Source organism: Lynx canadensis, chromosome A1 (assembly GCF_007474595.2).
Source record: "Lynx canadensis isolate LIC74 chromosome A1, mLynCan4.pri.v2, whole genome shotgun sequence".
Lineage (NCBI taxonomy): Eukaryota > Metazoa > Chordata > Mammalia > Carnivora > Felidae > Lynx > Lynx canadensis.
Window position 1 is genome coordinate 206,252,855 of NC_044303.2, and position 25,738 is coordinate 206,278,592.

The 25,738-nt window shown below is 38.9% G+C and overlaps 1 protein-coding gene across 1 annotated transcript in view; it reads left to right on the forward strand.

The window, feature by feature from the left end:
• Window positions 1–25,738, forward strand: part of OXCT1 (3-oxoacid CoA-transferase 1) — a 137,292-nt gene that overhangs the window by 98,609 nt on the left and 12,945 nt on the right. The window contains 2 exon segments of the mRNA XM_030330595.1: window positions 13,097–13,186; window positions 22,777–22,857. Coding sequence (XP_030186455.1) covers window positions 13,097–13,186; window positions 22,777–22,857 — 171 coding nt within the window.

The following is a 25,738-nucleotide window of genomic DNA, read 5'->3' on the forward strand; positions in this document are numbered from 1 at the left end:
GCTTTCTCTATCCCTAGAGGGGGGTCATTCTCACAAAGATGCTGTGCTTCTCCCTTTCCGGGTCAGACCTCATACTGGTCCTAGGATTGAAATCTCTGTGGAATGATGTTGCCCATGGTTACCTTAGTCCTGAGGTGGAGTATGCTTTCTGAGAAAACCAGAGGTGAGACTTTTCTTCACATGTCAGAGGCATCCGGTCCCCATGTTACAGATCAGGTCTTGCCCAGGAGGAAAAAACTTAAAAGACTCTTCACTAATGACCAAAGGGTTATCAGTTTGCTATGAATGTTCATAGCTGTTAGCTCCCAGGAGGTACGCGGCAGTCATTGAACTGGGTCATCAGCTGAATCTGGAGGACATCTTGGGGATAAACAGAGTCCTTACTAATAGAGTCAAAATGGTCTTATGCTCTTCCATCTAACCCTCTAATGCTTGCTTAATAGGGCATCCACATTTAATATACATAGCATACTCTTTCACAACTGCTCTTAAGTGGTTTTTTGTTTTGTTTTTTACTTTTAAACGATCTTTTACATAATTTTTTTTATCTTTGCTACTGTGGATTAAAACCACGGTAATTATTTTGATGTATTCCTTAATAATGTTCCTTCAGTCACTATATGTCTCTCTGGGAGTTCCATCCAGCTGTGAGAGATGGCAGTGTAATTACAATAACTCTGTAACTCTATGCCTTACAGCTTGCAGATGGTGGGAGGAGGCGATTGAGCAAGCATGCTTCACCCCACGGTTCTTGTCCGCACACCTTCCCCTTCATCCCAACTAACCCACGTCCCGTTTCAAGAATCAGAAAATAAAATTTCTGAGAATACCCATTTTCTATTTCCCAAAGAAATAGTAATAGTTTTGTAGTCCATGTGAATGAGTTATGAAGGAATTGACATACTTCATCCCTTGAAGGTAAATAAAATGATTGTTACCTTTTAATTTGTATTTTAGCGGACATATTTGTTGTGATTATCTAGAGATCTCCTAAAAATAATATAAGCCTTTGAAATAAATTCTGTGTGATAGTAAATGAAATCTGTTTCCCATCATTATAACATTAGTTTGAACCAACCATATGAAATTCCTGTGTTTGTAGGTGATACATGGTCACATGTGGCAATTTCATGTGATTCTAAAACCATTCTGTCAGTGACCCAAGAGAAGGAAGAATTGTTAATGCAGAAAATAATTTATCCTTGGATTTTAAATATTGCACTTATTCTGTTTCTGGATAATGTACAAGACAAGAAGCTCCAGTACTTAGTTGTATTTAATAAATTCAATTAAATAACTTATTTATATGTAGTAATCCTTTATCATTTTAAGTAAAAGCAGATTCCCTTATATGTATCCTAGAGCACTTGCTCAAGTTCTTTCCATCGATGTCTTCTGTAGGAGGCCTGATAAAACAAGGTGAACTCACTTAACCAGGTTGTTTGATGTTTTCATCTCTGTAGAATTAGCAATTGACTCTGTGAAAACTGAAATTATAGCTTGAAAGCAGAGCTAAGAATAACACAGTTTTTCTCCAATCCATTTATTAATCCAAAAAATAGAATGGACTGTTAGTCTATCTGATCTTGTACAAAGAAGTTAACCTATCCAAAGTGCCTCATTTATAACCAGAAGAAACCTAGTCACACATTTCTTATAACTTAGGAAAAGAAAATAGGAGCGTTTCATACTTCTAACTATTCACCTAATAAATGCTTACGAATCTCCTATACAAAGGTGGAGTTAACGACTTGCAATCAATTTTATATGCTTGCGATTTATTTCTTCACTTGGAGTGATGAGGTTTCATAAGTGAACTATGGAGACCCTACTGAGTGGTATTTATATTTTTACAAAATGGGAAATTCAGAGTAGTTAATAGCTAGAAACAGAACTCACTTTTTCTATTTGAGTTTAATTGATTTCTTTAGTGTTAGAGGCACTGATTAATCTGCATAGATGTGCTCAATCAGAACAGCAGGTAGTCATAGCCAGATAGGGTCTTGGAGGCCCGCTGTTGTATTTTCAGATGCTAGATGGTGGTGGAGTTGGGGAGAGCTTGCTCAGAGAGGGGATAGCATGCCTCTCATAAGGAAGAATTTAAGTTATAACTACCTATATGGCCCGGCCACTACCTGCCAGTGGAACACCAACCCTGATCTTCATGCAGATCACTTGGCAGATTCTACAATAGGGATAAGAAAGGATGCTGTGAGAGCACCCAAGAGAGGTCCCTGATCACACCTAGTTGGTGGGCTAGGGTAGAGGCATGTGGATACTTCCTCGAAGAAGTAATCGTGATTTGACACACAAAGAGTAAGCTGGTGTACACTTTATAGAAGGAGGGTGGGACCTTATGGCATAACATGAAGCCATGTGCTGTGCACAAGCAACTCACTATTCCTGGCACAGAAACAGGATACTAGAGTGTGAGGAAATGAGTGAGGGTTGAGGCCAGGTTGTCACAGGCCTTGTATCCCAACTGAAGCACACTGGGAACTAGTGAAAGGTTTTAGCAGAGGAGTAACATAAAACGTTCATTTGAGAGAGATTATTTTCATGTGGGTTGGAAAGGTTGGGGAGGGATAAGGCTGGACATAGGCTGGCAGTAGAGATGTTATTGCAATACTCAGGGAGAAATCACAAGAATCTTGGGTGAGAAAAGTTCAAGTTCAAGAAATAGTGGAAAAATTGGAGTTCTTTGTAATTGAATGGCTGATTGCACATAGATAACGAAGGACAGGCAAGAGATAAGGAAGTTTCTGGTTGGACCTTGATGTGGATGGTTGGCCAGTAACTGAGATCAGGACTTAGTAGGTAAATAAGATTTGCTTTGATAAAAATACTTAATTAACATGGACCATACTGAGCTGAGGTATGTAATAATTAACATAAAGAAGTTTTTGTTTCTTACACAGAATCAAGATTAGTATCTCTGATTGGCAAGAAGCTCTCTTCTATGCAGTAATTTGGGGACTGACATTCCTTCCATCTGTGGCTCTACTATTTTCAACAGATAGTTTGCAGAAAGGGGAAGAACATGGACCATAGTTTTTGGAAGTTTGAGAGAGAGAGAGAGAGAAAGAGAGAGAAAGGATCTGAAGAGTGTTGTGTGCTTACAGCCTAGAGCCCAGTGAGATCATGACTGAGCCAAAGTCAAACACTTAACCAGCTGAGCCACCCAGGCACCCAAATTCTTGCAAGCATTTATAGTCCAACTCTGGAATTATTATTTGTCACTTTCACCCACTTTCTGTTGGCCAGAACCTATTCACATGACCAACCCTAACCTCAAGGAAGGCTGGAAAAAGTAGCCTAACTGAGCCCAGGAACAAGAGGAAATTACTTGGGAGATCAGTTGACAGATTGTGCCACATGATGACTGGGAAACTTTTGGATATTGAAGTCTGAGACTCAGAGGAAGGATTTGAGCTGAAAATGCTTTAGGAGCATTTTCTTATGATATAAACTCTGCTTACTCATATCATATATCATATATATATCACATCTTATATCATAAGAGCAGATGAAGTCACTCTCAGAGAAAATGACAAGTGCAGTAGGCCAAGGACAGAGCTTTAAGTTGGCAACACACAAAAGCTGGGATGGGAAAAAGGGTGCTAAAAAGGAGCTTGACAAACCCTGAAGTAGGAGGACCAGGGGAATATTGTATCATGGAAACCCATGAGTAGAGCATTTCAAGAAGTTGGTGAAAAATAGTGTAAAATGTAGTCGATAGGTCCAGGAATACAGTAAAGTAAACCCACAAGGCATCAGATGGTTAAATGTTAGAGACCTGATTGAGTAATTCTCATTTCAAAGGCATAGTCAAGGCAGAAACCAGATTTTAGTGCATTGAGGTATCAACAGAGAGGAGCTAGAGAAGGGCTTGGGGATGGAAAAATCAGAGCAAGGGGGTAGTTGATGAAACAAAGTCCCCGACAGAACAGGAATAAGAGAGCTTACTAAAATGAAGTTTGAGTTTGTCCAAGTGCTGCTTTTTGACATGCTCTTCTTTTAGCCCATACAATGATTGATAACTGATATTTGTTAGGAGCAATTTTGTTACTTTACCTGGCAATAGAGACTGTAATTATATTTCTAGCTCCATATTAGCTGGTTTACATGATCACTCCACCCGTCCTGGGAAATACAATTAATCCTTGAAAGGAAAATCACATTTTTCTTGGTTTTGAATACAAAGTATAGAACAGAAAAGAGAAATATTACTACTGTAACTTTGTTACAAGTAGGCAAAACTAAGACAAATTATGTATCTTTTATTTTCTCTAAAACCGAGTTATAACCTCTCCTTTATGTTTAAACAAATACTGATATTATATTTATTTTCCCTCACTCCTATACTCTTTAGCAAGGGAGCATTTTTAGAGGTCCTTTTCTTTCTTAGAACATTTTTTTTTTAATAATGGGGAAGTGAGACAGAAATAAAGAGGCTTACATTTGGATTGAGGTGTGTACTTAATGTTCTGGTGTTTAATATTGAGCAGCAAGCCCTAGTTTTATTAATAAATCACTCTACAGTTATCTTTCCCTTTTTCTTCCAGTCAATTAACATTTTCCAGTGAGGCACATAGCATTAATTTAAAAGGTTTTAAAAATTGTTTCTGTATATTGTACATTGTTTCTCACTTAAGAACAGATATAGGCAACAAATCTGCAAATCAGCCATTACTACGTATATATGTGTATATATACACACATACACACACACACACACACACACACTAATGGTAAGGTGGCAAGAATCATTTTCAGTATGTTTTATATTGTGTTTTAAACAGCATTTCACACAACTGTTCACTGTATTCGCTTTACCTTTTTGTAAAAACCTTAAAACATCACCAAATGTCACATGTAGAACTTGAATTACTGTATTTTGGGAGTGCAATTTAATATTTGTACTTTGTTGCATTGAGGTTTATTTTTTAATGTTATATTATTAACATTTCTTTTACTTTCTTTCAAATTCTCATATTAGGGAATAGGATTAAAGTAAGTAAAATATATTCAAATATTGCTTTCAGTTTAAATCTATTTTCTAGAAAAAAGGTAGATAACCATATTCATTCTTCTTCTATTCCTAATTCCTATTTGGTACCCAGTTTGTAATAGATTTTGAGCAAATATTCATGAATTGAGGATAATACTTGAGCTAGTGTCTTTTCAGAAGAGCTCTGTAAGTGTGTCATAATATAGCATGCAGCATTTCTAAGTCATCATACTGCTGTGTTCTTCGCATACTTGATACCGGAGCCAGTCTTCAACTGCACAAAGATGAGTCGGCCATGAGAATGAGTATCCAGCAATCATCTCTCCATTATGATACCAGAATACATTTCAGAACTAAAGTTGCACCATTCAAGAAATGTATGTTTGCTGATGAGATTTTTAAGAAAAGCCGTACTTTGTGTCACCCTGGCCCCGTGCTTCAATCATGCCCAGAGTCCTCTTCTTCAGCATAGGCCTGTTTTTCTCGGAGAATCACTTTCCCTCTTGTGATTTATTTAAAGGTACATTTTTAGCTTCATAACTTCACTGCTTAGCAGCTTCTTGTTTTGTATGTCGAATAGGATGTTGGATTTGGGGGAGGGAGCTGGAGATGGCAGTGAGGTCTGTATCTCATCTCTGTAAAATGGCAAGCTTGTGTTGGACATTTGGATACAGAAGTAAATTTCAGTATCTTGCCTAGTCCCCTCCTTCAAGGAGCAGTGGTAAAACGTCCCCCTCAAAGGTCTGCTCCCTCCTCTGTTGTGTAGCTGAATCAGTTAGCTCTTTTTAAAAAAATATAATTTATTAAATTATATTAGTCAAGTTGGCTAACATATAGTGTATACAGTGTGCTCTTGGTTTGGGAGGTAGATTCCCATGATTCATCGCTTACATACAACACCCAGCGCTCATCCCAACAAGTGCCCTCCTCAATGCCCATCGCCCCTTTCCTCCTTTTCCTCTGCCCCCATCAACTCTCAGTCTGATCTCTGTATGTAAGAGTCTCTTATGGTTTGCCTCCCTCTCTGTTGAAACTATTTTTTCCCCTTCCCTTCCCCATGGCCTTCTGTTAGTTTCTCAGTTGCACATATGAGTAAAAACATGGTATCTGTCTTTTCTTTGACTGACTTATTTCACTTAGCATAATACCCTCCAGTTCCATCCATGTTGTTGCAAATGGCAGAATTTCATTCTTTCTCATTGCCAAGTAGTATTCCTTTGTATATATAAACCACATCTTTTTTTTTATTCTTTTAAAAAAATTTTTTTTAATTTTTAAATTTACATCCAAATTAGTTACCGTATAGTGCAACAATAATTTCAGCAGTAGATTCCTTAGTACGCCTTAACCCATTTAGCCCATCCCTCCTCCCACAACCCCTCCAGTAACCCTCTGTATGTTCTCCATATTTAAGAGCCTCTTATGTTTTGTTCCCTCCGCCTGGTTTTTATATTATTTTGCTTCCTTCCCTTATGTTCATCTGTTCTGTATCTTTAAGTCCTCATATGTGTGAAGTCATATGATATTTGTCTTTCTCTGACTAATTTTGCTTAGCATAATACCCGCTAGTTTCCATCCACATAGTTGCAAATGGCAAGATTTCATTCTTTTTGATTGCCAAGTAATACTCCATTGTGTATGTATACCACATCTTCTTTATCCATTCATCCAGCGATGGCCATTTGGGGGCTCTTTCCATACTTGGCTATTGTTGATAGTGCTGTTAATAAACATTTGGGGTGCATGTGCCCCTTGGAAACAGCGTACCCTTGCATAAATACCTAGTAGTGCAATTACTGGGTCATAGGGTAGTTCTATTTTTAACTTTTTGAGGAACCTCCATACTGTTTTCCAGAGTGGCTGCACCAGCTTGCATTCCCACTAGCAGTGCAAAAGAGATCCTCTTTCTCCACATCCTCACCAACATCTGTTATTGCCTAAGTTGTTAATGTTAGCCATTCTGACAGGTATAAGGTGGTATCTCATTGTGGTATAAACCACATCTTTATCCATTCATCAGTTGATGGACATTTAGGCTCTTTCCACGATTTGGCTATTGTTGAGAGCCCTGCTATAAACATTGGGGGTACATGTACCCCTATTCATCAGCACTCCTGTATCCTTCAGATAAATTCCCAGTAGTGCTATTTCTGGGTCATAGGGTAGTTCTATTTTTAATTTTTTGAGGAACCTCCATGCTGTGAAACAGTTCTAATTCTATACTCAGTTCTATCCCCTCTATAGAATTCATTTGGTCACCACATCATTATATTAGTCACACGAGCTGCTGTAACAAATAGGGCTCTCAAATTCAGTGGCTTAGCACCCTATGCGTTTATTTTTCACTTATATTGAACGGTGCAGCGTGTTTCTGGGTAAGTGGGCTCTGCTGCACGCGGTCATTGAAGGGCCCTGAAGGAAGCTTAGCATCTTCCAAGGTCACCTTGGATGCCAGTGTCCAGATTCCAGAAGGCAAAAGGGCATGAGGGCTTTCATGTGAGAAGTGTTTACGGGCCAGAGGCTGGAAACCACAGATATCATCTCCCTCCTTCCACTGTCTAGAGCTCAGGCACATGGCCACCCCCCCTGCAGTACAGAACCAGGAAACGCAAGTAATTGAGTCCCAAAAGAGTGGCTGCTAAGGTGGGTTGAAGGACGGTGATGAATTTCCCACTTGCATTGGAGAGCATGTCTCATATAACCCTGTTTCTTTCTGCCGGTATAGGTAGAACGAATTGTTTTCATTTAGTAATTGACTCTGTCTCAGAAATCTTCTGGGAGTTGAAATGGAAGGAAATATGTTATTTTCTTTTTCCAATACAATGAACTTACTTTAAAAAATAGGAAAGCCAAATATTTGAAGGTTTACCTGTTAACTTGCTAGAAATGCTTTCTATTAGGCGACGCTGTTCTTTTTGCCATCTGGTAAGACTGCTGTTGTGAAACATCTCTTCTGTGAAATCCCCCTGAGCTGCCTGCCTCTTCCCGCCTCTGCTTCCCCAGCCAGGCACAGTTAGCACTTGTATCCTCGAGTGCTCTGCTAGGACCTGAACATGCCCATGTTAGTTTAACCCATTCGCTCCTCACTCACCCAAGCACCTATAATGAAAAAAAGGTTGAAATTCACTGTGATACAATTATACTAGATAGCAAGGATGCAGGGAAGAGGAGATTAACACTAGGTTCTTGGGGATGAGGGAACCGTGGTACTGCTTCTTGTAGAGGAAGGAAGTTTGGTCCAAGTCCCCATAATTACTCCCAATGCTCTTCCTCCCTCAGATGATGAAATTTATGAGGAAAAAAGGCCTGTTATGATAATCTGTAATTCGGGTACCCAGAACAGTGCCAGGCTCATACTAGACACTCAGTAAACCGAATAGACTAGATGACAAGATAAGTCAATGAATTTGTAAATTTTATTTACTCCATAATTTTCCATGCATTGTCTCATGCACTCCTCATAACAGCTTTATGATTGGGTGGATGGATATTCTTAGTCTTGGTTTATAGATAATGGATTCAGAGACAATTAAAGAGAATTTGCCAATGTTGTACAGTGGGTTAATAGAATAGATCTTAGGTATTCTGCGCCAAATCTGGTGTATTCTTCACTCTTGGAAACAGATTTTCAGTATCAATATAGTGCTTTGAAATTTGTAGCATGTGCTGCTTTGAAGATAAAACATCAGAATCTCATTGAGTGATAAAGGCTACTCCTTTACATTGAGTCCACAAGACTGTTTCTTTTTAAGTTTCTTTTTTTCCAGTTTTATGAGAAATAGTTCACATACATCACAGTATAAGGCATATAGCACAATGATTTGATGTACATATATTGTGAAATGAGTACCACAGTACTTTCAGACTAACATCCATCATTTATAGACACAATAAAGAAAGGAGAAAAGGAAAAACAAAACGTTGTGATAAGAACACTCAGGATTTACACTCTTAATAACTTTCCTATATATCATACAGCAGTATTAGTTATAGTCATCATGTGTACCTTACATCTCTAGTACTTATTTATCTTATAATTGGAAGTTTGCCCTTTTGACCACCTTCCTTCCGTTCCCCCTTCACCCACACCCATTTATTAATTTTTTTTAATTTACACCCAAGTTAGTTACCATATAGTACAGTAACGATTTCAGGAGTAGATTCCAGTGATTCATCCCCTATGTATAACACCCAGTGCTCATCCCAACAAGTGCCCTCCTTTTTATTTTATTTTATTTATTTATTTTTTTAATAAACCGGCCTCCGCTTCAATTTGTAAGGAGGTGACTGGGCCTTTTATTTCAACGTTTATTATTTTTGGGACAGAGAGAGACAGAGCATGAACGGGGAGGGGCAGAGAGAGAGGGAGACACAGAATCGGAAACAGGCTCCAGGCTCTGAGCCATCAGCCCAGAGCCCGACGCGGGGCTCGAACTCCCGGACCGCGAGTGACCTGGCTGAAGTCGGACGCTTAACCGACTGCGCCACCCAGGCGCCCCTGCCCTACTTTTTAAAAAAAAAAATTGGGGGGCGCCTGGGTGGCTCAGTCGGTTAAGCAGCCGACTTCAGCTCAGGTCATGACCTCACAGTCTGTGAGTTCGAGCCCCCGTCGGGCTCCGGGCTGACAGCTCGGAGCCTGGAGCCTGCTTCCGATTCTGTGTCTCCCTCTCTCTCTGCCCCTCCCCTGCTTACGCTCTGTCTCTCTCTCTCTCAAAAATAAATAAACATTAAAAAAAAAATTAAAAAGAAAAATTTTTTTCTTAACGTTTATTTATTATTGAGAGACACAGAGAGAGATAGAGCATGAGCATGGGAGGGGCAGAGAAAGGAGGAGACACAGAATCTGAAGCAGGCTCCAGGCTCTGAGCTGTCAGCACAGAGCCTCATGCGGGGCTTGAACTCACAAACCGCGAGATCATGACCTGAGCTGAAGTCGGACGCTCAACCGACTGAGCCACCCAGGCGGCACCCCCCAACAAGTGCCCGCCTTAATTCTCCTTACCCATTTAGCCCATTCCCTCACCCACAACCCCTCCATTAACCCTCAGTTTGTTGTCTATATTTAAGAGTCTCTTATGTTTTGTCCTCCTCCTTGTTTTTATTTATTTTTGCTTCCCTTAAATTCCACACATGAGTGAAGTCATATGATATTTGTCTTTCTCTGACTAATTTTGCTTAGCATAAATACCCTCTAGTTCCATCCTCGTTGTTGCAAATGGCAAGATTTCATTCTTTTTGATTGCCGAGTAATACTCCATTGTGTGTGTGTGTGTGTGTGTGTGTGTACACACACACATACATACGCCATGTCTTCTTTATCCATTCATCTGTTGATGGACATTTGGGCCCTTTCCATACTTTGGCTATCGTCGATAGCACTGCTATAAACATTAGGGTGCATGTGTCCCTTCAAACAGCACACCTGTATCCCTTGAATAAATACCTAGTAGTGCAATTGCTGGGTCATAGGGTAGTTCTATTTTTAACTTTTTGAGGAACCTCCATACTGTTTTCCAGAGTGGCTGCAGCAGTTTGCATTCCCATGAGCAATGCAGAAGAGATCCTCTTTCTCTACATCCTCACCAACATCTGTTGTTGTTGCCTGAATTGTTAATTTTAGCCATTCTGACAGGTGTGAGGTGGTATCTCATTGTGGTTTTGCTTTGTATTTCCTGATGGTGAATGATGTTGAGCATTTTTTCATGTGTCTGTTCGCCATCTGGATGTCTTCTTTAGAAAAGCATCTATTCATGTCTTTTGCCCATTTCTTCACTGGATTATTTGATAAGTTCTTTATAGATTTTGGATACTAACCCTTTATCTGATGTCATTTGCAAATATCTTCTCCCATTCTGTTGGTGGCTTTTTAGTTTTGCTGATTGTTTCCTTTACTGGGCAGAAGTTTATCTTTTTTTTTAACTTTTTTTAAGATTTATTTATTTTTGAGAGACAGAGCATGAGCGGGGGAGGGGCAGAGAGAGAGGGAGACACAGAATCCAAAGCAGGCTCCAGGCTCTGAGCTGTCAGCACAGAGCCTGATGCAGGGCTCGAACTCACAAACCATGAGATCATGACCTGACCCGAAGTTGGACAGCAGAAGCTTTTATATTGATGAGATCCCAAGAAATGTTCTTTTTAAGACAAAGAGACGGTTCTTCTACCCTGTTCTATAGCTCTTTATATCCCTGCCAGCACAGTGTTTTGTACTCAGTAGGTGCTCTATAAATATTTCTTAAATAATTGACAATGATTAAAAATGTCTAAATCAGATTCACCTGAATTGGACAAGCTTTTTGTAACAGACTGGCATAAGCTTTTACCTATAATCATTGTGCCACAGGTGAGAAATTTTGCCTCTGGTATATCCTAATTCAAGGATTCTTTTTTTTTTTTTTTTTTTTTTAATTCAAGAAGTTTTTAACATGCTAGCTTGGTTTCTGGTTTTCTTTGCCTTCTTCATTCTACTAACACTTATACCCTTACAGTCTTCCTAAGGACACTATCTGGAAGCTGAGACTTGCTGGATGTTCTTATCACAACAGATTAATACATTTTGTAATGGACTTGCTTTAGTGTCTTTTGATGCTCTAAAAATCTCAAGCTTCCTTAGTGTTGGAGTTAATGATAGACATTCATTGCTTCTGTCTCCAAATTACTCATACTTCGTCCCATAATAGTAGAGAAAATATTTCTCTACAGAAATGTTATTCATATTTCATCCCATAAGGTATTGGTGTTCTCTACAGAAATATTATGAAAATAATATACCTAATTTATTAAAACTGCAGCTAACTAAGGATGATGGCATGGCTCATTGAAGTATAATATTACACATTTCCACATAGATATTGTTTCACTTCAAACTTACATGTCTGAAGACGGACTGACTTTGTACCTTCTGCGTCTTTCCTGCTCTCCATCTCCGCTCCCCGCTGCCACCCTCCAGCCATTGCCAGCTGCTACCCATCTCATTTAGTGGCAGGCTCCAAATCACGAAGACATCCTGACCACTTGATCCTTTCCTTTACATAATGCACATTGAATTCATGTTCGTGCAGTGTTGCACTGACCTCTAAAATGCTCTTGATATCAGAGGATTTGAGCCCTCTATGTTTTAAAGCCAGGTATGAGTACATTGCCTAATCTCCTTGTAGCTATGAAATTTTGGGGAAGGAGCTAAGAGTTTACCGTCAAATCAGCAAGAGGACTCGGATTAAAAATAAAATTTTAAGGAGGTTTTGATGTTAGATGACATTTCTCTTCCATGTACTTGAGGAAGAATTTATTTCATCATCTCTGGAAACACCTGCTTTTTCGCAAACTCTGTAACCAGGAGACAGAACAGACAGTGGGAAATATTCAGAGTGTACGGCGTGCAGAAGGTGGCTGATAAATGTTTAATGAATGAGGAGATGGACAGGTGAACAAAAATAGAATGGGAACGGCGAGAGGCCCTGAACTCTGCTTCTGTTTTGTTTTTGCTTGACAGCAATATATTTTTTTGTTTTGTTTGGCTTATTTTCTAAGAGTGAGATAAATGCCAAGTTTAGAAAGACAGACCCACCTTTTCATATTAATCATTACTAGGGAAACACCATGAGTGTCTTAACCTACTACGTAATGGCATTTTAGTCTGCAGGAAATCCAAGAGAGTGCTTTAGAAAGTGTTTGTAATTGAAGACTCAGTGGTGCCGATTTTGTGTTTAAAAAGAAAGTGGATGTCAGGGGTATGTGGATTTCAGTCTGCTATTACTATAATCATAATAAAGTGCCAGAATTCTGAAAAGGTTCTTAATATTTTTCTCATCCACTGATTGTCTTATTGCTAATATCATCAACAAAATAATGTTAGCCACAATGTAATAAAACTGACATCATCGTATTTGTCCTGAAGTTATCTTTCAATCACAGAATAATACAGTAACAATATTAATATTGTAAAGCTTCTGGTACTAAGCAGTAAAGATCAGTGAGGTTTTCTCGCTCATTTATTCCAGTGACTTATTCTTACCAGTTAATTTTATTCTGCCACATACTAAAGGATTGAAAGAGAGTTACATCTTATTTCCCACTTCTGTTTTGTAGGGGAAGATGGTGAAAGGAATGGGAGGGGCTATGGATCTCGTGTCCAGTGCTAAGACCAAAGTGGTGGTCACCATGGAGCATTCTGCAAAGGTAATGTGTGCTGCTTTTGGAAATTCACAGTATGCCAAGATCCTGTACATACTCCAGGTCATGCAATCATGTTTTTTTATTGCTTTCTCAGGATCATTCAAATTGATAGCATTTATATTTTAGAGAGAAAGGCTGCAAATAAAAGTAGTTACTTATTGTCATTCAGCTAGACAGCTCTTTAACTTTGAGTGAAACAAACGGGGGGGGGTGTCTTTATTTACTTTGCTTACACAATAAAAGTTAAAGCCATAAAGTCTTCAAACTCAGTGAAAATATGTCAGAGCAGATGTTTTGATTTAGGTTTAAAGATGATTATAGTGGTTGCTCGGTGCTTGCAAATGAAAAATACAACAGAATGTGGCCTTTTAACAACAGTTATTTTCAAATGCATGGTGTGGTCTCTTACCAAAGCTGTGAGATGCCATTTTGGGAAGGGTTAGAAAGTGGTGGACTTGGTGATAAAGATATCCTTATTCTGTAAAGTATGATACCTTTATTTTGATGTATCATTCAATATTTGCTGAGTGCTGATTATAATGTTAGGTACTTCTATAATTTGGCAATGACCAAAACTACTCAAAGATCATTGACCTCGTGGAGCTTACATTTGGTGGTGGTGGTCGTGGTGATGATGATATATCATCATCCTACAATAATGATAACTACCATTTATCGAGCTTCCCGTGTTCCGACAGTATGTTAAGCCCTCTCTGTGTATTTGCATGTATAAGCTTATGAACTTAATCCAGGTATTTTCTTATGGTTTCAAAAACAGCTTCAGAGAGGTTAAGTAACTTGCCTGAGGTCACTAAACTAGTGGCACTGAGATTAGAACTGGGTATCTATGATTCCAAAGCCTAGTGTTCTAACTATAGAGCAATCAGTACAACTTTGTTCCTTGTTCCCAGCTCAGTGTCTTTAAACTAACTGAGCTTAATTGCTTTCCTAAGCTGAGTCCGTGGGTTTCTGATGATTTGCAAAATTGATCCTGGGTGGTACTCCCTTCATTATCTATGCCCTTTGTTCATTCTCCTTTTTTTTTTTTTTAAATAATTCTTAGGGTTTTTTCTTTTTTAATGTTTATTTTTTACTTAGAGAGGGAGAGCATGTGAGTGAGCAGGAGAGGGGCAGAAGAGATAGAGGGAGAGAGAGAATCCCAAGTGGTCTGCACTGTTTGCATGGAGCCCAGCGCAGGACTTGAACTCACGAACCATGAGATCATGACCTGAGCTGAAATCAAGAGTCAGATGTTTAACTGACGGAGCCACCCAAGTGCCCCTGATTCTTAGGTTTAAAACAAAATCTACCTGTTCTCACCTTGAGACCTGTTAATTTGAATGGAAGTGTTAGTTCATCTGCCCTGTTTTAATTTAGAGATGCAGCATCAGCATCTTGGGAGAGCACGGAGCTTGCTTCCCATGAGGGAGTTCTGTTACAGAGTGATGTGTGCCATGAAATTGTTCTGTTGTGAAAAGTGTAATAAATATGAAAATATCCTAAATTGGTTTGTAAACAGTGGAAACTAGGCAGTAGAGCATAAATACGGAACAATAGAAATGAAACCCACACAGGTGACTTCTGAGAGATGCCTTGAGAAAGCATCCAAAATACTTCGTTTCAGAGGCAAAAGGATGCCAAGCATGCAAATCAAATCCACATCTTTTCTGGAACATAATGTCTATTTGGATAAATAGACATTTCTGACTTCCCTTTTGTTATTACTTTAATGTTGGTGCACAGATGCTGAAGTCCGACTCATTTTAGATTTTTTTCATGCATTTGTTTTCAAAGTGTTAGGCCTGTATTTAACAAACTCTTTTCTCTCTCTTTTTGTTTTTCCAAAGTCTTTTGTCTCAGCCAAAATTTCTGAAAGAGGAAAAGAAATCATCCTTTAAACTTTTCATTAGAAATCCCTCACTAAAGCTTTTTATAGAAGCAGACATTTTTCCTGTTTTCTTCTTTCTAGGCAAAGTTTTCTTGGTGTCTGACTACCTTTGTTCTTAGGCTTCTCTTCATCTCTTGACGTGGCCTTCTTGCTCTCTAAGAATGGCAAGAAAATGAAGGAGAGTAGTAGCAGTATGAGTCCTTATTAGCTACAAGGCCCTGTGCTTGGCATTGTACATTCTTCATGTCGCTAGCTTCTCAGGGACCCTTTTCAGTAAGAGTGGGATGTGGGCAGGTTAAGAAACTTGTCCAGGTGTATGATAGAGTTCAGAGTCTCACTCAGTTCATGTGTTCATCACACCACACCGCACCGCATCCTCACCAGAGCCATCTCCGCACCAGGATTTAAAACCAGCCCTTTTCTGAAAGCTTCAGGTTGCACAAGGATCACTCTCCCTTTTTAAATTTTCCCTAAGGCTCTCCTTGCTTTGGTGGGTCAAAGCAGAATACTTGTTATTCTTTATGCCTGGAATGCTCTTCCACTGATACCTGCATGGCTTGCTCCCTCAGTTCACGCACGTCTCTGCTCAATATCACAGAAGCATTTCCCTGACTGTTCTATAAAACAGAAGTCCCCCCTCTCCTGACCTTCATCCCCCTTTTCATTGGAATGTAAGTTCCATGAGGGCAGGGACTCCATCAATTATAACAGGTGAAGAGATCATGTCTGATGCCCATTAGGACTCAATAAATAACTTGTTGAATTTATTAATTCTTCAAATAATAATACTTTGAACATGTAGAGCACCTTTAAGTTTTTCAAAGCAGTTGCAAGATTACTGCCTCCACATTTTATCATTATGATACTCTTGTGAGGTAGGTCTCATTGTTTCCCTTGCAAAGAAAAACAAACAATTTCCTAGAGGTTAAATATTCTGATAAAAGTCAAGTTGAAAATTTGGAGCAAAAGCAAGCCAAGAACCCGTGTATCCTGCCTTTGGGCCTCCGTTTTTGTTTTTTTTGGGTTTTTTTTTTTTAATAACCTTTTTTGTCTGACAGGTACCATCACCGCTAACAACATAAAAGAAAGTACTTTGTTCTCAATATTGTGTACTGGATATATTTCCTAAGGGTAAAACTTTCAAAGCACAAAAGCAGGGAAATTCGGTCATAGTGGTCATTTATTGGAAACAAGCAAAGCTTGGGTACCTATTTTAGAGAACATAAACGAAAGCTCTATTTCTAAAAGAGGTTTAGATTTTATTTTTATTACAGTAGGAGGTCTGGATTCTGAAGGGATAAAGGGAATCGTCATTGTTATGACATTGGGAATAAATCTTTGTGAATATCTTTCGATAACATCTAATCTATATCTGATAGCAAAGGTATCATATAGAAATCTTGAATGTAGTTTTACATTGTCTTTATTTTTTGTGGGAGGAATTATAAAAAGTAAATGAGATTTCTTAGTCCTATTTATTTTATACCCAATGTGTTACCAAAAGCCAACAAATGTGAAAGATTTTTTTAAACAAAAAATTCTTCCCTGGGAAACATTCTTAGAATACTTTTCAACAGCATTGAAAAGTATCCCAAGGTAAATAAAGTATTTCTTTGTTGGGATAATTTATAATTAACACAGTTTCAGCTGGTGTAATATTTTTCATTTATAAAAGCTTGTCAATATTTTATAACTTGCTAATGAGACTATTTTGTGGCTAGGATCTGTTTAGAAAAAAATTTACCTTAAAAAAATAGAAATGCTTACATGGTTTTGCCTTTTTATTTCTTCATTAATGATAGAAATGCCTGCCAAAAAAAATGTTATAATGGGGGGGGAAAAGCAGAACACAGTCCAACTAAAGCTCTTTAAAATGTCTTATAGAATTTAATTAAGCTAATAACTTTAAATTCTGAGACTTTGTCCATGACTCTTCAATGGAAAACTGACTCACAGAGAAGCTTTCTGAGGTACCACAACAATTCATGAATGGAAAGAGAAAATCATTCCTGTTCATACCTGGGCTGTGCCATCCTTAGGCTGGAGATCATAGGATGCAGTCTTTGGAGAGAAATAAAAGGCCATGATAAAGATTTTTATATTATATTTCAGAAAAATGGCCTTGTATTCTAAGATCTCAAAGCCCCGAAGGCTGTTTTCAGAAAAAATGCCTTGCTATATGTATCATCTCATTTGGTTAGTCTTCCCCTTGAGAATGTGCCTGTAGCCACAAACAGTTATTACATCCACATAGAAACACCATTTGTAATAGCAACTGTTCTCAGAGCTAGCTGAGTCTTTCTGTTCGAGTCCTTTGTGGATTGTTGGAATCCCTAGCAAATAGGTGCTGTGTAAAGGCCAAATATCCCATGATTATGAATTCAGTGTGAGTAATATCATCTTGTCCTTTTACCCTTCATACCTTGATTGTCTTTCATTAGCCAGTCCCATTTTTCTTTTCTGTGTACCTCACCAGTCATAATGGTGATTGGACAGTCATGTGTTTTGTGATACAGCATTCCTGAATAGTTTGTATTTGTGGTGGTGTGTGGGTGTGTGTGTGTGTGTGTGTGGTGTATAGAAGCTTTTTCACCTGGTTTAAGAATTGAGACCAGTGGGAAGAGAAAAGGCAAGTGGCAGTGACATTCAGGCTTTTGATGTTTTGGCAAAAGCCCAAAGAGCGATCTGTCATAGGTTTCATTGTGCTTCCAAAGTACTGAATATTCTCTTACAAAGTTCAGCCTACGTAGCCCATCTTTTCAGCAAGTTACTGGAAGCCCTGAAGCTTTAAGAGGGCAGGCATAATTCACTCTGCTTCTCTCCTGACTTATAAATGTGTGTGTTTCATTCTGCAGTCTTGAGATGTCTTGCTTCTCCCTTTGATCATGCCTTTATTTATCTCCCCAAAGTCTTGTAAGTCCCTTCACATACTTCTGCTCACTGTGCTTCTCCTAGTGAGCTCACCGATGTTGGGAATGTGTAAGTACATATCTTGGGACTAGAAAGCAGCCTGTAGTGGTCCTTAGATAGTCACATGGTATTTTACAGCTCTAGCTCTGTTGGAGTTCCTTCAGTTAGAATTATAATATTCAGACAGCAAGTCCTGAAGAACAGGGAGAGTGTTGCCATTTGAATGTGGTGCTTGTGGTGGTGTGTATTTTGGGTAGCATGCTTTCTCTTGTACTTGGTCATTAGGGCTTTCCCTAAAGAAGTTTCCTAAAAGAAGAAATATGTTGCAGCCACATTTAAAATAAGCACTTAACAGAAAAGATGAGCAATAGCGTTTTATGTAAAGCAAAATCTTATTACATGCACGCTCTGTTGCCTCAGGTGAATAAATGCTGACATCAAATGCAAAAATCATCATGTTGTGAAACAGAGAGCTTGTTATTTGGGATTAAGTTTATTGTGATAACATGAAGCTTACTGTAGTGATAACCAGGGGGATTTATTATCACTTAACCAGACTCGTTACTGAAGAATTTAGGTCCAGGATTTTACACAAATATCAAAAGAATTAAAGAGAGATCACCACGAAGCAAGTAATACAAAGTACTATGGCCCTAAGTCATTTAAAAAAAAAGGTAAATTCCTCGGTGTTGCCATGAGGCCTGTAAGTGATCAAGGGGGGGGACAGAGAAAAAGTGGAGAGGCAGGTAGAGGAAGATTTAGCGATTCATCAAGGTTTTGATGAAGTTCACAAATAAGGACCGAGTGAAATCAGGAGCCCTCGGGACTAGTCAAAGCATTTTTAATGCTGTACTTGGTATCTGTTCCTCTGCCTTTTCTGGCATTTCTTCTTGGGGAAGAAAGAAAGAAGCAGAATGGTAAGGATGAAGCAGACCTCACGGACCCTAAATATTTGTGTGGAGATTCTACCTCTCCTAGTTTATGACACTTTGAGAACATTTGTGTGATTCCTACGGTGACCAGGTGAGGAAGACAAGGCAACCATACAGAAAACTACAGCACAAAGAATTGAAGGCATCAAATGACCATTAAATGGCAGATAAGATGAAAAAAAATGGCTCTTTAGACTCTTCGCACAGTGTTCTTTGCTGCCACACACACTACACTGCCTCTCTTTTTAGGATTAATTTTAAATGCTGAAAACTCAGCAATTGTTCCTCCTTTGTGAATCGTTAATCTATGCAGCCGCCATGCCACATTGGAAGGCTCAGCCGGGCATGGTTAGAATAGAGCCCTGAAGTGGGAGTTAGTTATATGTTGGCTTCATAGCTAACCTATTGTTGAATACTGAAATTGTGACATTCTTTAATCTCTTGCCTCTCATTTTCTCTTTTTCCTTTATCTGTGTTATGTGCTAGAGCTAAATGTGAATGGAGTCATCTAGCTACATTGTTCTCACTGCAAGAATACACCCGGTGCCAGTTTCCTAGGCCAGCCGTATGGTGTGTCCCCAAAAACGTCTTGTGGTTTCATTAGTTTTGTCGGTCTCAGCAATTGGGTTTAGGCCATTTTCTGCATAAACACGTGTCTAACTTCTTATAGGAACATAAGAGCTAAAGAATTCCCTGGTAGACTGTGGAATTGTCAAATAGGTTTTGTGTAAACAAATGGTAGCTAACATTTATTGAGCGCTTGCAAAGTGCTGGACACTTGGATCTCATTGAACCGTTGCGGTAGCCCCATAGTGGGAGGGCTGCTGGGGAAGCCCAGGCCCAGGAACTTTGCACAGCCCGGGAGGAGCAGAGCCAGACTTTACCCTCAGGCCCTTTGGCTCCAGCCCACACTCTTAACCATACGCTACCTGTTTATATAGCAGATAGTCCATGAAAGGTCTCTGTTAGTCCTGTCAGTTGAAATTCCTGATTCCTCCTAAAATGGAGTTCGTTGTTCATTAAAATCCAAGTAGTTTGCTCACACCAGATGTGGATCTTGCTCAAATAATGAGAACAAAGTAAGAGCTCCCTGCAAAAAATGTTCTTCAGAGGCCCACAGATTGCTCCCTTTGTACCGAGGCAGGCCTGGAATTCACTGTGACATGCCTTATTTGAGTTATATTCAATGTAAGGAGACCTGACAACTGTACAAGCTTGAATATTCATCATTAATTTCAGCTCCTTAATTAAGCTTCTGTGACACGTGCAAACTTCCTTTGAAACTGGGAAGGAAAGTAGAGCATTAAAAATGAAGTGAAAATGAGGTTTTATTTCTACAATTATAAATTTTCTTATACAGTAAGATCCAGAAGCATATAACTTGTTATTAAAGGCGTAATGTGTATCCATTTTGTATGTATTTGGCACTCATTTTGATTAAATTAAAATAGTAGGGTTTGTCTTTTTTTGAAATCCATCTGGGATTTCCAGTAGACCTTTCATTTTCCTCCCATTCATTTATTCAAAAAATAATACTTTTTGTGCCATGCACTGGGTGAAGTACACTAAAGCCTTTTAATTACTGGTGCATTGGAGAGTTGAAAGTTTATTGCGAGGAACAAAATCTTTTTAATTAAACCTAGTTATCTGAAATTCCTTGCCTATGACTGTACACTAGATCTGACAGAAATTGGAGAGAGATATAAGCCAGATAGCAGGTGCTTATTTTAGTGGTAAAACAGTAAGATGTCGAAAGATGATTATGACATCATGTGTGGTGTTTTAATTTATTATTTATTTATTTATTTATTTATTCGTTTGTTTGTTTGTTTATTTTTGGTAAGAGCATGAGCCAGGGAGAAGGGCAGAGGGAGACAGAGAATCTTAAGCAGGGCTCCATGTCATGACTGTGAGATCACAACCCAAGCTGAAATCAAGAGTTGGATGCTTAACCAACTGAGCCACCATGTATGGTGGCTTTAGGCCCCAAAAAGAATAGAAGCATTTTTCCATTTTTTAGTAGAAGATCTAGAATATGATAAAGTAGCTTTCATCCTCAAGGGAAATACTAAATTAGGCTCCTGTTGCTTGATACTTAGAAAGGAGCTTAATGATAATTATAATCAGATCATCAGAGCTAATGTTTCAATTGTGTTTCCGTACAGGTGCCCAGAGGCCATGTCTACATTGGGATGTAGGCTGGAGGAAGGGGTATAATGGTTGAAAACCTGCTTTCCATTCTTTTTTTGAGTATAGTTGACACACAGTGTTATATTAGTTTCAGGTGTTTAGCATAGCGATTCAGCAGATTTGTACATGATGCTGTGATCCCCAGAGGGGTAGCTGCTATCTGACCCAATCCATCACTGTTACAATATCATTGACGATATGCCTTGTGCCGTGTCTCTTATTCCCACGACTTACTCATTCCATAACTGGAAGCATCTATCTCCCTCTCTGTTTCACCAGCCTTGCCCAGCACACCACCCTCTCCCCTCTGGCAATCATCAGTTTTCCTGTATTTATAGGTCTCGTTCTGTTTTCTGTTTGTTTATTTAGGTTTGTTTGTTTTTTTTTTATTCCACTTTTATGAGTAAAATGAGTAAAATATGTTTGTCTTTCTCAGTCTGACTTATTTCACTTAGTATAATACTCTCTAGATCCATCTGTGTTGTCTCAAATGGCATGATCTGATTATTTTTATGGCTGCATAATATTCCTGTGTGTGTGTGTGTGTGTGTGTGTGTGTGTGCCCACATCTTCCTTATCCATTCATCTATTGATGAACATTTAGGTTGCTTCCATATCTTGTAAATAAGGCTACAGTAAACATAGGGGTTCATACATCTCTCTGAATTCGTGGTTTTGTTTTCTTTGTATAAATACTCTGCTTTCTATTCTTACTCCCTTTTTATTTTATGTTTGAAGAAAGGGTACAGTAGTTAAAAGGAAAAATACAGATTTAGGACAGCTCATACATTTTACTTATGAGCAAACTGAGGCTCAGACAAACTCCAGGAACAGCAAACAGCGGTATGAGAAAGTAAATAAAACCATGGTATACTATACTGCCTGGCTCAGCGATGAACAGTTTTACATGGTCATTGAGGCAGAATGGTGTAAATTCTAACCATTGAGTTAACTACAGTTTGCAGCCTAGCTCTAATGAAGAAGTGCAGATGACAATGGAGGACAGGGTTTTATAAGAGAGTTAAGTCTTCATGTACCACAATAAGAGTTAGTACATAGTGTCTAAAATCAATTAATCGAGAAACAAATAGCATGGAACCCAGTTTGTAAAAAAGAAGAGGTAATAGGAAAATGTATAGATACAAAAGAAAATGCTAGAAAAAAAAATTGATTCCTGTTGAGAGCAGGTCCAAAAGTAAGTAAAGGAGGCTAGGCATTGGTGTTTTCATGTATGTTTTACTTTTCTAACAAAATTAATTTTAAGAAGGGTATTACACATTCGCATCTCGTACATGCTTCTTATCCTTGGTGAATAAGTTCGTGTTTGTCAAGGAGACCATTCCCTGAAAAGGAAAAGGAAGCAGGATACTAGAAGTAAAATTTCTCTTACGTTATATAAGGACTGAGACTTGAGAGTTTAAATTTATGACAAGGTGTTGCCCAACTAAATCATTTCTGGCTTTTGCTATCCATTTGGTATTCTCCCTAAATTATGTTAGGAACAGAAGCTATCCCCAGAAAGAAAGCAAAAGCGTGACTGTGCAAAGATTTTGAAACAGCCTGTACTTAGGAGATGCTTTCTCTGATAGTTCCTGTGTGTCCTATCATTATTCCACTTCTAAGTAAGAATTGGTCCCTAACTACTCTTTTGATGTTCCTTCTTTTTAAAACAGGGAAATACACATAAAATCATGGAGAAATGTACATTGCCACTGACTGGAAAGCAGTGCGTCAACCGCATCATTACTGAAAAGGTACAGTGCCTCTTTTCATTTCCTCTAATGTTAGCCAGCACTTTTTTTTATTTATAAGAATTCTTAGATTTTTTTTCATCACCCTCTAAAAGGGTATGTTGGTAGTCATAGGATTAAGTTAATCCGTGGGTAGACTGAATAGGAAAATTCGTAAATTTAATGTTTCTAAATGTAGAATCCTTGACATGCACCCCTCTGGTGTGTATACCATGCAGCATATACACAATTGCACTACTGTCCTTGGTAACTTTGACAGTATATATAATCAAAGAGAAGTTTTATTCATCCTTTTACTTGGACTATTAACATGTCTAAGACGGATGATGTATATAAAGTTAAGAATATATTAATCATTCCTACCTTTCTTTGCTTTCCCAACTCACAAGTACAAATTGTTTGATTTCATTTTAGTTAACTCTGTCAAAATTGGGGTTTTCATCATTTGGGTTCAAAGGCCCACAGTGAGCCAAGAAATCTATTCTGTGGTTCTTGCATGCTTTCAGCTCTTTTAAAAAAGACCTTCAGAACACATGAGCCATTCTACTGCTTTTCTAGATTTTTTCTTCTTAGATGGAAAATGTTGGTAATGGTGTGACTGAAAGCTGCTCACATCTGAGAGAAGCCTCATTGGCAGTTGTCTACAGTCATCTTTCTGACCCAGACTTGAACCTACAATGTTGGAATGACATAATTCTCCTAAGTGAGCTAGGAGGGTGCCGTTTTCTTGATTCAGTGTCTTGATGAAACTAAAAAACAAATTATCTGTATCAGGGTTGGTTTGTTTGGATGCTTTTCTTTTTGCAAGAGCCACAGGGACAGCATCTTGGCATTAGTCTGGTTTGCTGCCTCTCACTGAAGTGTGGTAAGAAGCACCCTAACGCAGCCCTTTGAAGTAGGTTCAGAGGTTCATAGTACTTGACAGATCCACATTTTACTTTTTAAACATTTTTTAAAATGTTTATTTTTGGAGAGAGAGAAAGAGAGCAAATGCATAAGTGGGGGAGGGGCAGAGAGAGATGTGGAGAGAGAGGATCCCAAGCAGGCTCCACGCTGTCAGTGCAGAGCCTGACGCAGGGCTCAGTCTCATGAACCGTAAGATCATGACCTGAGCCGAAATCAAGAGTCAGATGTTTAACCAACTGAGCCACCTAGGGGCCCCCACATTTTAAAGAGCATTGTGTTGTAAATGTTGCCTTCCCCTAGGACTGTTTATGTGGAGTTCCATAAAGATGACTTGTAGAGAATAGAAATTGGATAAAACTACAGAATATTTTATTTCACCATTCATTCCCTGAGTCTTACCACTTCTTGAACCCCTACAAAATTGTGGTGACAGGACTTACTGAAAAGATTCTATTACTTTGAAAATAAAGACAAAGCAGTCCTCAATCCTGTTTTCTTTAATGAAGTGGTAGACCTTCTAAGGATAATTCCAGCAACATTTTCCCATTGATCTTCCTCTTCTCCTAAGTAAGCCCTCTCCCCCGTCCCCACTACATGTGCTCTCTGGCCTTGTTCTTACCAGTTCACTGCTCTTAGCTGCAATACGTTCCACTCGACTCTGCCTCCCCAAATCCTATCCATCCTTTAAGCCTCATGCAATTTTCCTCTTGATCACGAAGAGGTTCCTGGCCATCTTCGCACTCCTGCCTGTGCCTCATCCTCAGTCGTGCACCATTCATTTGGACACCTGTCATCTCATACCTACATTTCCTTATGATATAACAGACTATTATTTAACTTTACTGCCATTTATAAAAACTTGTATCTATCCTTTCTCCCTGTTCACATTGTTGTCTTATGCATTTATTTATTTAATAAGGATTTTGCGAGCATCTTGTCTGAACTAGAGTATTACCAGCAGTGTGCTACAGAAAAGAGATCAGTCTCCGCCCCCAGGGAGCACATTCAGGAGGGCTGGACAGCGTGCATCTGGCAGTACCCGAGGCTATGGTAATAAATGTGAGAAGAGCCATGCCAGATGAGGAGTTAGGAACACAGGAGAGAAGAAGTCTGCCTAACAACCTGGGGAGAGTGTCAGGAGAGGTTCGAATGGTATCAGATACAGACTTGTAATGGGTTTTGCAAGGCATTTCACAGACTCTACCTTTTCTCCTCCAATCTCAGTTTCTCTCTTTCTGCTTTTAAATTCTCCCCACTTCATCTGTTAAAATGCTGTGAATGGTGTTGCCTTCCCTACCCTCCATGTTCTTCTGGGACTCTGCACATCTTGTTTCCCTCCCTAGAATGTTCTTCTCACCCTTCCCATCTAGCTAATTCCTGCTCATTTTTTTATGTCTCAACTATATGTTTCTTCCTTTGGCAAGTCTTTCCTTTCTCTCCACAAGTCTTCTGGGTGCTTCCCTGAATCCTAGTACGTACCCTAATTCAGCACTGACCACTGTATTGAAATAACCTCTCAGCTCTGCCTGTCTCACTCGTCAATGTTTATCCAGTACTTTGCATGATGTTTGCTCATACGCAGCGAATGCTTGTTGAATAAATGTAGTACACTTCTCTTGATGGAGAAAATTGATAGATTCAGTGATGGGTCTTGAAAGGTAAGTAGGAGTTTTACAAGTTAGAATAAGACCAAAGAGGCCCTTCTGGGCTAAGGAAAGGAAATAGGCAGAGTTGTGGAGCTATTAAGAATAAACAGCCAACCCAAGGACCTGCCAGCGGAGCAATGTAGAGCGAGGGCAGGACTGGACTCTGAAGGTTACAGTTGAAAAGACAGTGAAGGGCTAAATTGTAAAGGAATGTGAGCACCTTGTTATGAAATTGGAGTTTTATCTGGAAGGCAGTTGGGAGCCCCTCAATGATTTTATTTTTTATTTTTAGACTTTTTTTTAATTTTTTTTTTTAATTTACATCCAAATTA